Genomic DNA, 13,208 nt, shown 5'->3' with positions numbered 1-13,208 from the left:
AAGAGAATAAACCCGGTTACGATCATGGAAGTCTAAACTGGAGAAGCAGTTGAGCAGTACCAAGGTAGTAAAGTAGAATCCTATAGTGGTGAAGAAGCATGATAGCATACGGAAGAAATCAAATCGGTGTCCAAGCCTGTATACATCACGACTCATTGTCTGCTCACCATTTCCATTAGCTATCTTTGCCTCAAACAGTGAAATTTGGTTAAGGCCAACATCTCTTCCTTTACCAACTTGGATGTACTCATGGTGAGTAACATTACCCCCCCGTAGGGTAGAATTAAAACCTAACGATGCAACAAAATTTGTAAGAGTAGACAAAACTACAGGATTTACGTGTCAAAGTATGTGGGTTTTCAAATACCGGCAAATATGTCTTCACTTAGGTTGATGACTTTGGAAGCCTTGCTCACACCACCTCTTGTTAAATGAAACAATCTATCGAATACATCAGGATGACCATAGTGGAAACGTACTCTGAGACAAAGCATCCAAAATAGACGAGAAACTTCATGTCAGTAAAACCTTTTTGACCTACTCGGATGAAAAGACATATGCGCATTACTATGATCCAGAATCCATGCAACTACAGCTTGAAATAGGATGTTGCATCACTTTATCCTACGATTACAAATAGGCAATCAAACCTTACCAAGTAAAAATTAGTCACAGGGCGACAAGTAGGATAACCTAGAAGAAGGTTCATTAACTTTCATAAGTAGTTCACCTAGGCAACTAGACATGAAAAGGCGTTCAAGTACTAAATATCAGATATTTAGCCTCTGGCTACACAAGGGACTAAGAACAAGGAGAATGGATATAAACGGAGAGAGAAAAGAGAGAAGAAAAGCATGATTTCAGTGCATTAGAAAATAACTCCTGTAATCAGTAGGCTACTTACAGAACAGAAAACAGAAAAGAAGAGAGAGGAGGGCAAAATTCTACTAGCATATAACAGTTCAAGTTGGCACTCAACAGAAGAGTTGATACTTCACATCTTAACTAGTTCTTGGCTACTTACTTCAATGGATTGGCCAACAATCTTTGCCCAATTGTAACAAAGCTGGTTTCCTGATTTGACATAAACCATGCTAGTGAAGAAACACTGCATCGAGAAATCAAAACGTTAGCTCATAAGAAATTACATTTCACTGTCAAGACGAAATTCTCATGCACAAGTATAATCTTTCTCCATTTCCATAGTAGCAACAAAAAGTTATTGGCTCGCTAGAAAGGCCCATCTCCATACCTGCCAGTGAAAATATGCTCCCGCAATCCCAGAATAGTTGGATTTCTCACTCCATTCTTTTTCAAAAATTCTTGCAACAAATTCCTCATCTTAAGGGCTTCTTCCATGTAGTTATCCTTTTGATTGAAAAAGTAATAATGTGGCGTCAAACCAAACATGCCAACTTTTTCTCATAGTAAAATGAGAATCGTATCAGATACCTACCTGGTTCATATCTATTGTTTGCAATCCTTCCCCACGAGTAAATATAATCGCATGATTTTGATTCTCTGGCTTTCCTTCTCCCAATATAGCAGGCCCAGGAAGTTTTATTCGATAAATAACCTAGACAAAAATATTTCAGAAGTTGATTGTAGAGAATAAGTAATATATGGACCAGAAAATGCAGATGTATCTACAACGTAAGAGCCAGTTTGTAGCTGATGAATAAAAGTTTGAGATTTTACCTGCTTTTTGTAACTGAGAAGAGATATATAATTATAATCTCGGGAAACAATTGTGCGATTTGGAACAGTGTATATAATTATAATCTCCAGCAACAATTGTACGGATTCTCAGTATCCAAGCACAAACTCTATGTAGATTGACAAAAATAATTTGCAGAGATGCAATCTAGCCAAAAGAACTAAACTATATAAAAGGAAGTCCACAAACCAGGACCATACATCCAAGGACCAAAATAGAACTTAAGATGAACTCTTGCTATGACACTCTTAATAAAAGGCAAACCAGAAAGAAAAGGGAAACTAGAATAGGAAAAAGTGATCTGTTTTAGCTTCTAGGTGATGCATAATGTTCCAATTCAACACCTGCAATAGGTACCTGATCTAACTTCTGATCTGGCTCTGCCGAGTCCACAGACCTTGGTACAGCCTTCACGAGGGCTGAATAATAAACCTTATTATCACCAGTCCTGTTTGATTTATCTTTGCCAGTTTCGTCAATCTCGTCAATGTAAGCTACTCGAAGAGAAGGGTACCTTACAAAAAACACAAGGAATAAAATTTAGAAATGAAAGAGTAAACACTTAAAACATAAAATAAACCAAGTTGTTTTTTCTGGATCATACTTTGTCATTAGTCTCAAAATGTCTTGAGCACGATGATCAGCAGACCGTTTCTGAACGCCATATTGCTGGCATGACACCACATAGGTAAATTTCATGTCTGCAACTGCCTGACATTGTGACATCAAGGACCTCTCATTTTTTGGCTGTTCATCAGTATTAGATTCAGCAGCCTTATAGCCTTTCATTAACTCTGTAAAATATGTAGAAACTGCAATTCATGACAAACTCTACTCTTCAAGATGATGGGAAGAATAGAAATAATTCTCGTACGCACCTTCATCCTTTGCCATATCAAGAAAAGCCTGAAGTTCCAAAGCTTGCCGATAGTACATCATACCTCGTACTGTTTAATACAATTGATCAATCACATCCAAATTAAGAAATTTCTCAAGAAAATATGCTGCTGCTGAAGGTCAGAATAAGCATAAAGCTAACAATACCTGTTTTAGTCAATGTTTGGCCTCTATATGATGCCCAGAGACGGAGTTCTTCTTCCAATCTAGTGTTACCCCTAAGACCGTCCTCAGTGAGACAATCAACCCTTTCAAGGAAGTTCTCCCATTCATCTTCAAGGGATTTTCATATTAAATCAGACATAAAGAATAACTTGGAATCATAATAGGTCAAGGTAAGTCCATTTCATGCTTAGGTTTACAATTAGAAAGCTAACCTGGGTATATCTTTTGCAAATAAAACAGTATAGAAACACCATCTTCATTTGGCCTTTCCAGTGAATTTATTGAGAAAAGAACCTCCTCGTTGAAGTAAGGTGTCAAAATACTAAAAAGCGAAAAAATATCACATATAATTAGAGAAAAGAAGTCAATTGGTCCAAGTTAAAGTAATTGACTTCTATGACATAATGCACACGGATGAAAGATGTAAACCGAAGTGAACTAGGTCCCAATGGTTGCAAGTTCATGGAGAACACATATAAATTTGTTTTGATAACATAATAATTTATTAGATGAAGGCTAAGGGAATAAGCATACCAGGGAAAAGACCACTCATCTAACTGACTAAGTGCTAACACTAGGTTTTTTCTGTTGAGAGTTTAGACATGTAAGATCATACTAATCTCTCCTATAAAATCATCTTTAATTTTTTCTTTGAAACTCGTCTCTTCAATTCCAGTAAAACCACTGTTCCAAGCTCCCCTAGATTCCATGCAATCATCACCAAAGAGAGAAACTAACATCCATCATCATTCCGTAGATCTGTCCAGACTGACTTCGAGCAGCAATCCATAATGCATTTAGCTTGTCATATTACAACTGAATCGTCACCTTATATCGGGCAGTAACCACTCACTAGAACAAATAATAGCATTGATTTAGATCTCAATTTGATGTAATTATAGCTTCGCCAGGCACGAGGTCAACAGTTGTGACAATCACACAAGTTGACATCATCAATGAGGTCAAAAGTTTTGTTTCGTTTTGAAAAAAGAGCAGCATCTAAGAAAAATATCACTTCATGCTAGAGTTCAGTATCTTCACAATTCTACTAGAAGAAGGTTCAGTATCTTCAGAATTCTATAACGATCATAGTGGCCAAGAAATAATAACGCTACAGATAAGGACAAAATCACTTCAGAAATTTTGTGTTAGCTCAAGAATCTAACTGAACATTGGGACTTAATGGACTTCTCGATACTAAGAACAACTTTTTTTCTTTATCATAAGAAGTGTTGTACTAAAAACCAAGTGTCTACTCAGTAGTTTGACCACTTGTACCAACATCTAGACCAAAGTTTAACACTGTAATTCAGGTGTGTACTAATGGTCTTGGTAACCTATCCACATCTGGAGAGTGAGGAGTGAATAAGCAGGCCTAAGGCATCTGTCGTTTGAAGGTTAGAGCGAAGAACTACAAATGAGGAGCCAAACTCCAGTCCAAAATTTGATTTCATTCCAAAAAGCGGGGAGTGGGTGTGTGGGTCCTAAATAATAGCCTCTCATTTTTAGTTTCTTTTTGGTGTACCCATGAAATTTTAGTTTATATAGAAGATTGGGAGATTTTTGTGGAGAATCATAACATATTATTCTTTTTAGAAGGTAACATTTGTGTATATTCATTGGACCAGTGCATGGGTTGCACTGGAAACCATATTTACTGTCAAAAAAGTAAGAAAACTGAATCTGAATCCCAACAGGAACCTAGGATATCTATAATGGATTCAGTGTCCTCTAAATACATCTGTTTGCACCAGAGCAAAAAAGCCTGATACAATTTAGCTTGATCTTTTGAAGACCACAGCTCTTGCTCTCAAAAAATCTAGCATTTCTTTCTTTCCAAACAGTAATGCCCAACCATTTATCCTCCCAAAATGAAGTCTTATTGTCATTGCCTACCCTGATAGTTGTATTGATCTTCAAGAGAGGCCACAAGATTCTGGACTTCCACAGGCTTACCCCATATTTTGCTTGAATTACTTTTCCCAGTATGGTTGAGGCTCTTGAGAATACCTCCATAACCACTTTAGTCTAAGGGCTTTGCTCTGCTTTTTCCTAGATCCCAGAGAACCTTGTTCCACTTGACTAAATGTCCTCAGTCCCTTTACATAAGAAATCCCTCCTAATTTTATATCCAATCTTTGTATCACCCCGTCAGGAATGGGGAAGATGGACATCATATATGTAGGCAAGGAATCCAAAACATAATTAATGAGAGTGACTCTGCCTCCCAAGGAGATATATTGAGATTTCCATCAGGTAAGCTTCTTCTCGCACTTTTCAATACGGGATTCCAGATGTTCAAAGCCTTTGATTTAGCACCTAAGGGCATGCCCAGATAAATGGTAGCCAAAAACCTACTTTCCCTCCTAAAATCCAAGACAGTTCCTCCACATTAGAGACATTACTAATAGAATACAATTGACTCTTTCTCAGGTTGATATGCAAAGCAAAGAATCCTTCAAACAGCACTAAGATTGATCTTAATACCAATAGTTTTCATTAGCATCACAAAATATTAACGTGTCATCTGCATACTATAAATGAGTGACTTCCATGTTGCCATTTGATGTTGAGGTTTGAGTTCTGGCTACCTCAAAACCCCTGAGGCATTCATTCTCTCAAGCCACCTTTATCATGTAATTTAGGCCCTCCATGACAATGATAAAGGAGATAGGGTATCTCCCCGCTTCAAACCCCTTTGAGCAAGGAAAAAACCTTTAGGTGCACCATTTATGAGGACAGAGAATCTGACAGCAGAGATGCAAAACTTGATCCACTAAACTTGATCCACTGAATCCACCTCCTTCCGAGACCCAAACATGCAAGCATCTTCAATAAAAACTTCCAGTTCACGTGGTAATATGCCTTTTCCAATTGGCGATTAATTGTTTATTTTAAATACACTATTTGTTATATTTTTTTTATTTATAATCATGCTTCGTTTGAAAGGACGCAAGTCTAATCCAAACTTGTGTTCCTTATTTGTTTGATCAAACACTACTTGTTATTGCTTTTTCATTTGCACTTCCTATCGAGTCTTTGGCCGTAGGCAAACACACGGGAGGGGTGTCCTGTACTCCTCTGTAACTTTCTTGAATTCCTTAGTTTTGTGCGACTTCTCGCAATTATTGAGTCTCACTCTCAATCATCTAGGGAAAAAATCTTACTCTAGACATAGGACATTTTGCATACACCTTGGGCGGGACAATAGCATTTAGGAAGCCACCCTTTTGTCAATGGGTTTCTCTTTAAAACCTAAGGACATATATTTGTATGAACATAATTGATTGATCCAAGTATTAAAATCGTAATAGATTCAGGATATTAGGACTAAATACCTTTTTTCTTTCAAATGCAAATCAACCAAAACCTCTCTAATATCTGGATGATAACTGAAATCCCCCGGATTTTGAACGATTGGTGGGAAAACATCCGAGTGGCATATGAAAATGAAATTATACTGCACTTGGGATCATTAACTGGTTTACGGAATGTGAGGGCAAATTAGTTTCTCATTACTTCGATGATCAAATTCTGGCAACCAACGATAGTGACTTTCGAGTTCACAGATTTCGAGATACCACCAACGCTGGAGAAGATAAGTCAAATTGTTGATTTACCATTGGCTAGCAGAGCACCCTTGGCCTTGCGCACTACATCGGGAATTGGTTTTCACCAGTCTTAGGGGTTGAGAGTAGGCCCAGGTTTGTGAAGAGTCGATGAGGGATGGGTCAAGTTAGAATATCTCCTTAAAAGATTCGGTCGTTGAGAGAGCTATGATATGTTCCAACAAGAATTTTTCATTTCCAGGTTTTATTGGGAAAGGCACAGGGTTATTGTTTTCATGGAAGCCTTTTTGGTAATTATGTTCTTCCCAAAGAGAAGAGATTGTGTCAACAATACACCAACTTATGGTCATTTACATGTTTAGAGGACCTGTTGGAGTAACCATCAAACCTATGATCTTGGCAGAAATATTTCGATCTCTATCTCTTTGCTCTAAAAGATATGATCACTTCAGGGGCAGTAACTTGTTGCTACAGATTTGGGTGTTGCAACACTTCTATCGAAGACAGGCATACAATGGCATTGAAGGGGACTCAAGCAACAAAATTAGAAGTCATGCGATGAGATTGAGCATGTGGACACCCAAACGATGAAGAAGAGTGGCACCTTTTCCTGACCCACCTCATAGGGAATCGTATTCATGGGCGACTACTATGGGTCCATGACTGAGTTTTGTTAAGAATCAACCAGAACTATTTCATTGAGCTAATTGGGTTGGAAGGCTTCTAGCCTTATGCGTCTTTGGTGTCCTTCGACAGTTTGGGATGACCCAAGGCGTTTCTCAATGGTCAAATATGGGACTAGCCACTAGTAGAGGTCGATCATGAGGGAAGAATCCCGATCCAAAGGATCGCTGTTTGGTACGAGAATGGTACAATATTCTTGACTTAGACATGGGGTTTGAGTCATGGTGCAACCCTTAGTACGTACTTGGTTTATGATGGGAGGAATTCTCGCAAGGCCTAGCTATGATGGAATCTTGGATTTCAGGACAATTAAAGATTAAATCAGATTGGAATGGAACTATTGAACCTCTTACCCATCACCACAGTCATGTATCATCAGGTGACCCCGTGGTCTGTTGATCATCTCATACATGTAGTCGGTGATGAACCAAAAGTTGGAACATAAAGAAAAGTCTAGAGCCAACTTTGAACATTGGATCAAATAACAAAAACCCAAAATCAATCAAAAATAAGAAAACCAAATTGAATCCACAAAAAAGGGTAACTCGATGATTGATTAAGCTATAAGAAGTTAACACAAGCAATATTGGGAATCCATCTTAATCACTCAACTACAATTACCAACTATGAACTACACTAGTGCTAGGCTACACCTAGAAACTACAAGCTTCAAAGCTCTCAAATATTCAATTCATCATGATCTTCATAATCTAAGTCTTGCAAAATGATAAAACTACTACATACTAAGGAAATAAAGAAGACACTTTTTTGACAATTTTACCCTCATTTATATAAGGGCCTTGTTTGATTGCCTTCTTTTGTGATTTCTTGAATTTAAGAGATGGCCACTTGCACACATAGCTTTTTTCTCCATCCTCTTCATTTTGATGGACCTTCAACACATTATGTCTTTATTTGGTGTCCATCAAGCTCTTCTAAAGCATATATATGATCTATGTTATCCATGCCGTTATCATCATATAAATTGTAGATTCTCCACTATTTAGTATACTGCATGTATATGGGAAAATTTCCCATATTGATAATAAGATAGTTAACCTTATAAAAAAACATATCATAGTGAAGGTATCTGTTAGACATCTTAGTAGACTGGAGTATAAGCCCATGGAAATGTCAATGATCCTAATGTCAACTTGGTAGCAGCGGAGGGAAGCCCTTCCTAGATGTTGGGAGATATCATTGATTGGTTGCAAATCGAACTTATAGTTACCAGCCCGGACATTTCTTTCCCGGTGAGCGTTGTAAGTCAATTTCTAGATTCTCCAATTGACACTCATTGAGATGTTGTAAGTACCTTAATAGTGCTACAGGGAGTAGGTCAGATAGTCCTACTGTATGAGGATGGAGTTCATACAGCAGCAGTTGGATACATTGTGATGGTTCCACATCAGTAGGAATTGTAGATTGATTGGAGGAAATCTGGCCTCTTGGAGAAAATTTAAAATAAAAATAAAAATGTGGTGCTCGACCAAGTGTTGAAGCAGTGAGGCAGAGTATAGGCCATAGCCTTAAACTACATCTGAATTGTTGTGATTGAAGCAGTTGCTTTGGGAGTTAATAGAACAATCATCAAGTCATATTGTAATAGAAAGGCAGTTATAGCTACAACTTCTCACTAAAGGACTAAACACATTGAGTTGATTGGCAGTTTGTTAGATAGAAGTTGCAATCCAGGGATACTATGGCTGCATATGTTAATTCAAATGATCAACTGGCAGATACTTCCAGTAAAGCTCTTGGAAGTTCTAGATGGAGGGGGTAGAGGGTCTTAAACGTAAATGTTATGTAGCGTATCAACTAAACTGTATATAGTGTTTCTTATATGTTAGCTTTGTAAATGTACTCTACCTAATAGAATTTATGGGTGCAGATGAGCTCCTACACAACTATTATTCAATTTCACAAGGATAAAGCAAGACTAGTTTATCCATTTTACTGATAACTTAAACAAGAGTTAGATTCTTGTATGAGAACATTTCCAAGGGAAATGAAACCAAACCAAAGTTTATATAAAGACATAACATGTTTTAGTGTCGTACCCACAAAGAGCAAGCCTTGCTCTATCATTAATGACCTTAACTCCATCTCGTTAGAGTCTTAAAAACATTCATATGATAGTCATAAATTTATTTTCTCCAGAATCTCTGATCTTCTTTTCTTTCTGAAACAGGCTTCATAATACCAACAAGCTATACAGGAATAAATTGAGTTTTAACTAACATCCCCACAATAGTATCATGACGGAGTTTTAACTAACATCCCCACAATAGTATCATGATGCACTGTGATTACGTATCAATTGACAACTAATGTTTTAATCAGAAAACTTACGAAAAGGAAAGCATATTGCGAACTTTGGGGGCGTGAGGCATGTCCATAAACAATGAATTTGAGAAGAACGAGATGCGCCGTCTAGCTTCCAAATTGGTTGGCACATCCATGGCCGATTCCTTATCAGTTAGCAGCATGTGAAGCCTTCTAATCTGGAAGAACGAGAAGCTTCATATGAGTGTGGATCAAAGAAGATAACTGAAGACTCTCCTTTACCAAATTTGAAGCGAAGTTATTGAAAGGGTTTCACCTAGTAACAATAACCTGGCACTAGATTTTGATACTTTTTCTTCCAACCTTAGCGTTCTCTCTCTCTCTTTATGCCCACGTGCACACACATCATTCTAAGATTGTCCTACACATTCTTCACTCCAAATCTCACAGCATGCTTTTATGGCATGTGAAAGATATATATACAAACACATACATACATGCTCGCACCCATCCACATGAGCACATTTGTAAACACAGACACATATAGTGGTTTTCATTTCAAATCTCACAACACTCGATGACTGAGTGAAGAGAACATCTTTTTAAGATTGTTGTATCAGAAAATCGCTACATATAATTGAACAAGGGGCACACAGACAAAAACTGTGTTTCAGTTCTTCCACTTGCTTATTTTGAATCAACCTTAGTCCCTTACCATATTTATCATGCTATGGAATTTGACCTGTCATCTCATATTTTCTATCGTATATTATAATCCAGTTATAGTCTGAAACTATATCATGCAACAAAACAGAACACTTATAATATGTTACTTGATTTAGCTGATCACCTTTTCCTTCCATGCTTCTGTTTCTGTTACAGGAAAATTAAGGGTGCCAAAGAGCTGATATTTTGCATTTGGAATCATTCCATCATGCATCCCATAGGAGCCACCATGGGTGGAATCTAACAAACTACAACAAGGAGTTATGAAAATAAACAAAATGATCAACAATCAAACAAAGAAGAAAGAAACTTGCTCCCTCATTATCTACCTAGGAACAGAGTCTTCCATTATGTCACGGGTCACAACTTCTAACATATCAAGCAAGAGAATAACTACATGATCCTTGTCCTCCTTTTTGTTTTCTTTCTGTGGAATTAAGCAACACTTTAGTAGAACTCTATGAAACACTCAATTCTTAGCTGAAAATTTTGTATAGGGTACTATTACCAAAAAATCAATAAGCCGCACAAATTGTTCGTAGAGGGTAGGTAGTGCGCTCATGTTAAACTCTTTTATCAGATTACCGTCAGCTATGTGTTCATCAACTTTTGAGAAAATTTCCTGTATCACCCTGAAAATATTGATTTACAATTAAATAATTAGAAACAGTTCAAGGAGTCATAACTGTTCTCTGCAAGTTTGCCGAATAAGTTTATGTAACAGATGGAAACTTACAGCTGTTCACGTTCACCTAAGACCAAAACATTTATAATGCTTTTACATGAAGCATAGCACTCACGAATGGCACTGCGCATATAACTGTCCGCATTCAACCTTTTGTTCAGCTCACGATCTCTTCCATTGCAATCTTTAGCCATATCCAACGCAATAGGAAGCTAATAGCAGTCATGTGAGATAAACACCACTTAATAAGGTTATCATTGAATTTCCTTAAGGTTTAGAAAATAAAGAAGCTTGTAAGATCCCAAACCTTGCTAGCTAAGAGAAATGGAGGCCACTGGATAAGGTCTAGATCAGGGTCAGCCCAATATGGCACAAGCAATAAGTTCCTTTCCCTGTAAGCACAGCAAGTTAACTCTGTAAGAGTAATATTGCAAGGGAGAAGAGAGGGATATAACAAAAGGGAAGAGAAGGAAATCGGAAAAGAAACAATAAACAAAACATGAAACTACATAAGGAGGAAACCAGCGCATCCAAGCTCTCAAGAAAAGGATTGTTTGCCTCTACCACCATTATAACAGTACCTATTATTTATCAGATCCTCCTCCCTGAAACTCTCTATTATTTTGTTCCACATTTGAGCAAACCTTGCAGCCTCCTTTCCTCGACTAGAAGTGACCTGCAAGGACCAACAAAATTAACAAAATATTAACACTGATCTCTACATAGTCAATGGAAAGAGATGTCTAGGGCTTGACCTCATCAAATTTCTTAGATAATGTGGCTTTAAGTCCCTTTTTACGTTTTTCATCCTTTTCCACTGGGATCAAGCAAGCATTAAATGCTCCTGGCAGTGACTGAAACCGCGATCTAAGCATTCCCAACGTGCGAATCTGAAAGCATAAGACAGGAAGAGAACTTATCACCCCAAAACAGAAAAACATTAGTGAACTGTGGAAAACCAATGGAATTCAAGATGGAAGGCAGACTTCGGTAGAAAAGAAAATCTTATCTTAATTACCTCATATGCTAGCGATCTTTGAACAGCATTCATAAAACTATGCATCTCATAGATTGTATAAATATCATTTACTACATGCATACTTTCTAAAATCTATGTGATACTCAAATGATGCATAGGATTCTGGTAGATAAATAAACATACATCTGACATTGAGATGATCCAAACAAACAAGCATGTAGGAGAAGATATTAATTGAGAGAGAATTTCATAGCATCCAACATAAAGCTTATAAATTATATGGGAAGCGACCTAAGTAACTAACGTCAATTAGTGGGTGGAAGCTCTACCAACCTCTCCAAGACGCCGAAACGCGCCATAGATGCCTCCAAATATGGTAGAGAAAATAGCATACCAAATCTGAGTGTCCATGAAATAGACCTGGAATAGTCTTCAATTAAGATTTTGTACAGAAAAGGTGAAAACGGAGAAGCTAAAAGAATGAGAAGCATGCAAATGGATATGCATACAAGAATAACAGGAGCCCATAGTGCAATCACGACACCGATATTGTTTTTTGCTGCAAGTATCCAACCATAAGAAAAACAGTATTAATTAACAAATCTCTACTTCAGCGTATAAGTGTATCCTCATGTATATGTTAATATTCAATTTGACTTCCATTTGAGTACCTCGAGGGAAGAATTCATGCCATTTATAAACACCGATGCGAACTTTCATGATATCTTTTGTTGGACCTACAAGAGGTTGTATCTGCAAAAGTAAAACATTTCAAGATTTTCATCATGTATTTTGAGAGCCAATATTTGACATGTGTGTAGACAAAAAAGTGATATCAAAATAAATTTGCATGAAGATGATTAAACAGCAGATATTTTTCAACTAACAAATTTATGCTACCCATGGAGTATGAATAATGGCCTTGAAATAGATGAAAAGATTCAATAATGGTCTGGGACTAGATGACAAAATATTCAAGTTTCGGATTAATTCATGCAAGTACCTTAGGTTTCTTTCCTCGTAAGCTATTACATGGAAAAACAACTAGAAACAATATAAAAAGAGACTGTGTGGTTGAAGCACAGTTCATATTGCAGTTGTCTTCCTAAATTTTAGTTTCTAGAAAAGAAATTGACCATTTTCAAACTATAGAGAGGCTATGACAAATAAAATACAAGTCTCTTCTAGAACTGGCAAACGAACGGGTCGAGTCTAATATGAATCGATCGAAAACGAGTTAAATAATAATAGATGAAATACTCGACTCCACTCATATTTTAAATGGGTAAAAACGAGTTACCCAACGGATAAGATGGGCATCCATATTTACCCATATCATTATTATAGGATCATGTCAAAAGCTTTAAAAGCAAAATCTCTTACCTCACTCTTCACCCCCCGCACCCCCACCCCACAACCCCAAAGCCTCAAAAATTATTTTTTTTTAAATTTATTTTTCTTAAAAATGTTAAACTTATTTTTACTACTCCCCCCCCCCCC

At 37.2% G+C, this 13,208-nt stretch overlaps 1 protein-coding gene across 4 annotated transcripts in view; it reads right to left on the bottom strand.

Moving 5' to 3' along the window:
• Positions 1 to 13,208, bottom strand: part of LOC107030540 (callose synthase 2) — a 31,548-nt gene that overhangs the window by 2,377 nt on the left and 15,963 nt on the right. For all 4 annotated transcript variants that reach the window (XM_015231827.2, XM_027914887.1, XM_015231820.2 and 1 more), the window contains exons 20-40: positions 12,380 to 12,461; positions 12,218 to 12,267; positions 12,042 to 12,128; positions 11,485 to 11,619; positions 11,311 to 11,405; positions 11,037 to 11,121; positions 10,781 to 10,941; positions 10,553 to 10,676; positions 10,374 to 10,471; positions 10,169 to 10,292; positions 9,385 to 9,536; positions 2,992 to 3,101; positions 2,762 to 2,887; positions 2,596 to 2,664; positions 2,322 to 2,511; positions 2,075 to 2,231; positions 1,457 to 1,576; positions 1,253 to 1,368; positions 1,025 to 1,108; positions 368 to 480; positions 61 to 290 (exon numbers count right to left, since the gene is read on the bottom strand). In XM_015231827.2, coding sequence (XP_015087313.1) covers positions 61 to 290; positions 368 to 480; positions 1,025 to 1,108; positions 1,253 to 1,368; positions 1,457 to 1,576; positions 2,075 to 2,231; positions 2,322 to 2,511; positions 2,596 to 2,664; positions 2,762 to 2,887; positions 2,992 to 3,101; positions 9,385 to 9,536; positions 10,169 to 10,292; positions 10,374 to 10,471; positions 10,553 to 10,676; positions 10,781 to 10,941; positions 11,037 to 11,121; positions 11,311 to 11,405; positions 11,485 to 11,619; positions 12,042 to 12,128; positions 12,218 to 12,267; positions 12,380 to 12,461 — 2,508 coding nt within the window. The remainder of the gene's footprint in view (positions 1 to 60; positions 291 to 367; positions 481 to 1,024; positions 1,109 to 1,252; positions 1,369 to 1,456; positions 1,577 to 2,074; positions 2,232 to 2,321; positions 2,512 to 2,595; positions 2,665 to 2,761; positions 2,888 to 2,991; positions 3,102 to 9,384; positions 9,537 to 10,168; positions 10,293 to 10,373; positions 10,472 to 10,552; positions 10,677 to 10,780; positions 10,942 to 11,036; positions 11,122 to 11,310; positions 11,406 to 11,484; positions 11,620 to 12,041; positions 12,129 to 12,217; positions 12,268 to 12,379; positions 12,462 to 13,208) is intronic.

The sequence above is a fragment of the Solanum pennellii genome, chromosome 1 (genome assembly GCF_001406875.1).
Source record: "Solanum pennellii chromosome 1, SPENNV200".
Taxonomy (NCBI): Eukaryota; Viridiplantae; Streptophyta; class Magnoliopsida; order Solanales; family Solanaceae; genus Solanum; species Solanum pennellii.
Note: the sequence above shows the minus strand (reverse complement) of the source record. Positions and strands in the feature narration are given on the sequence as shown.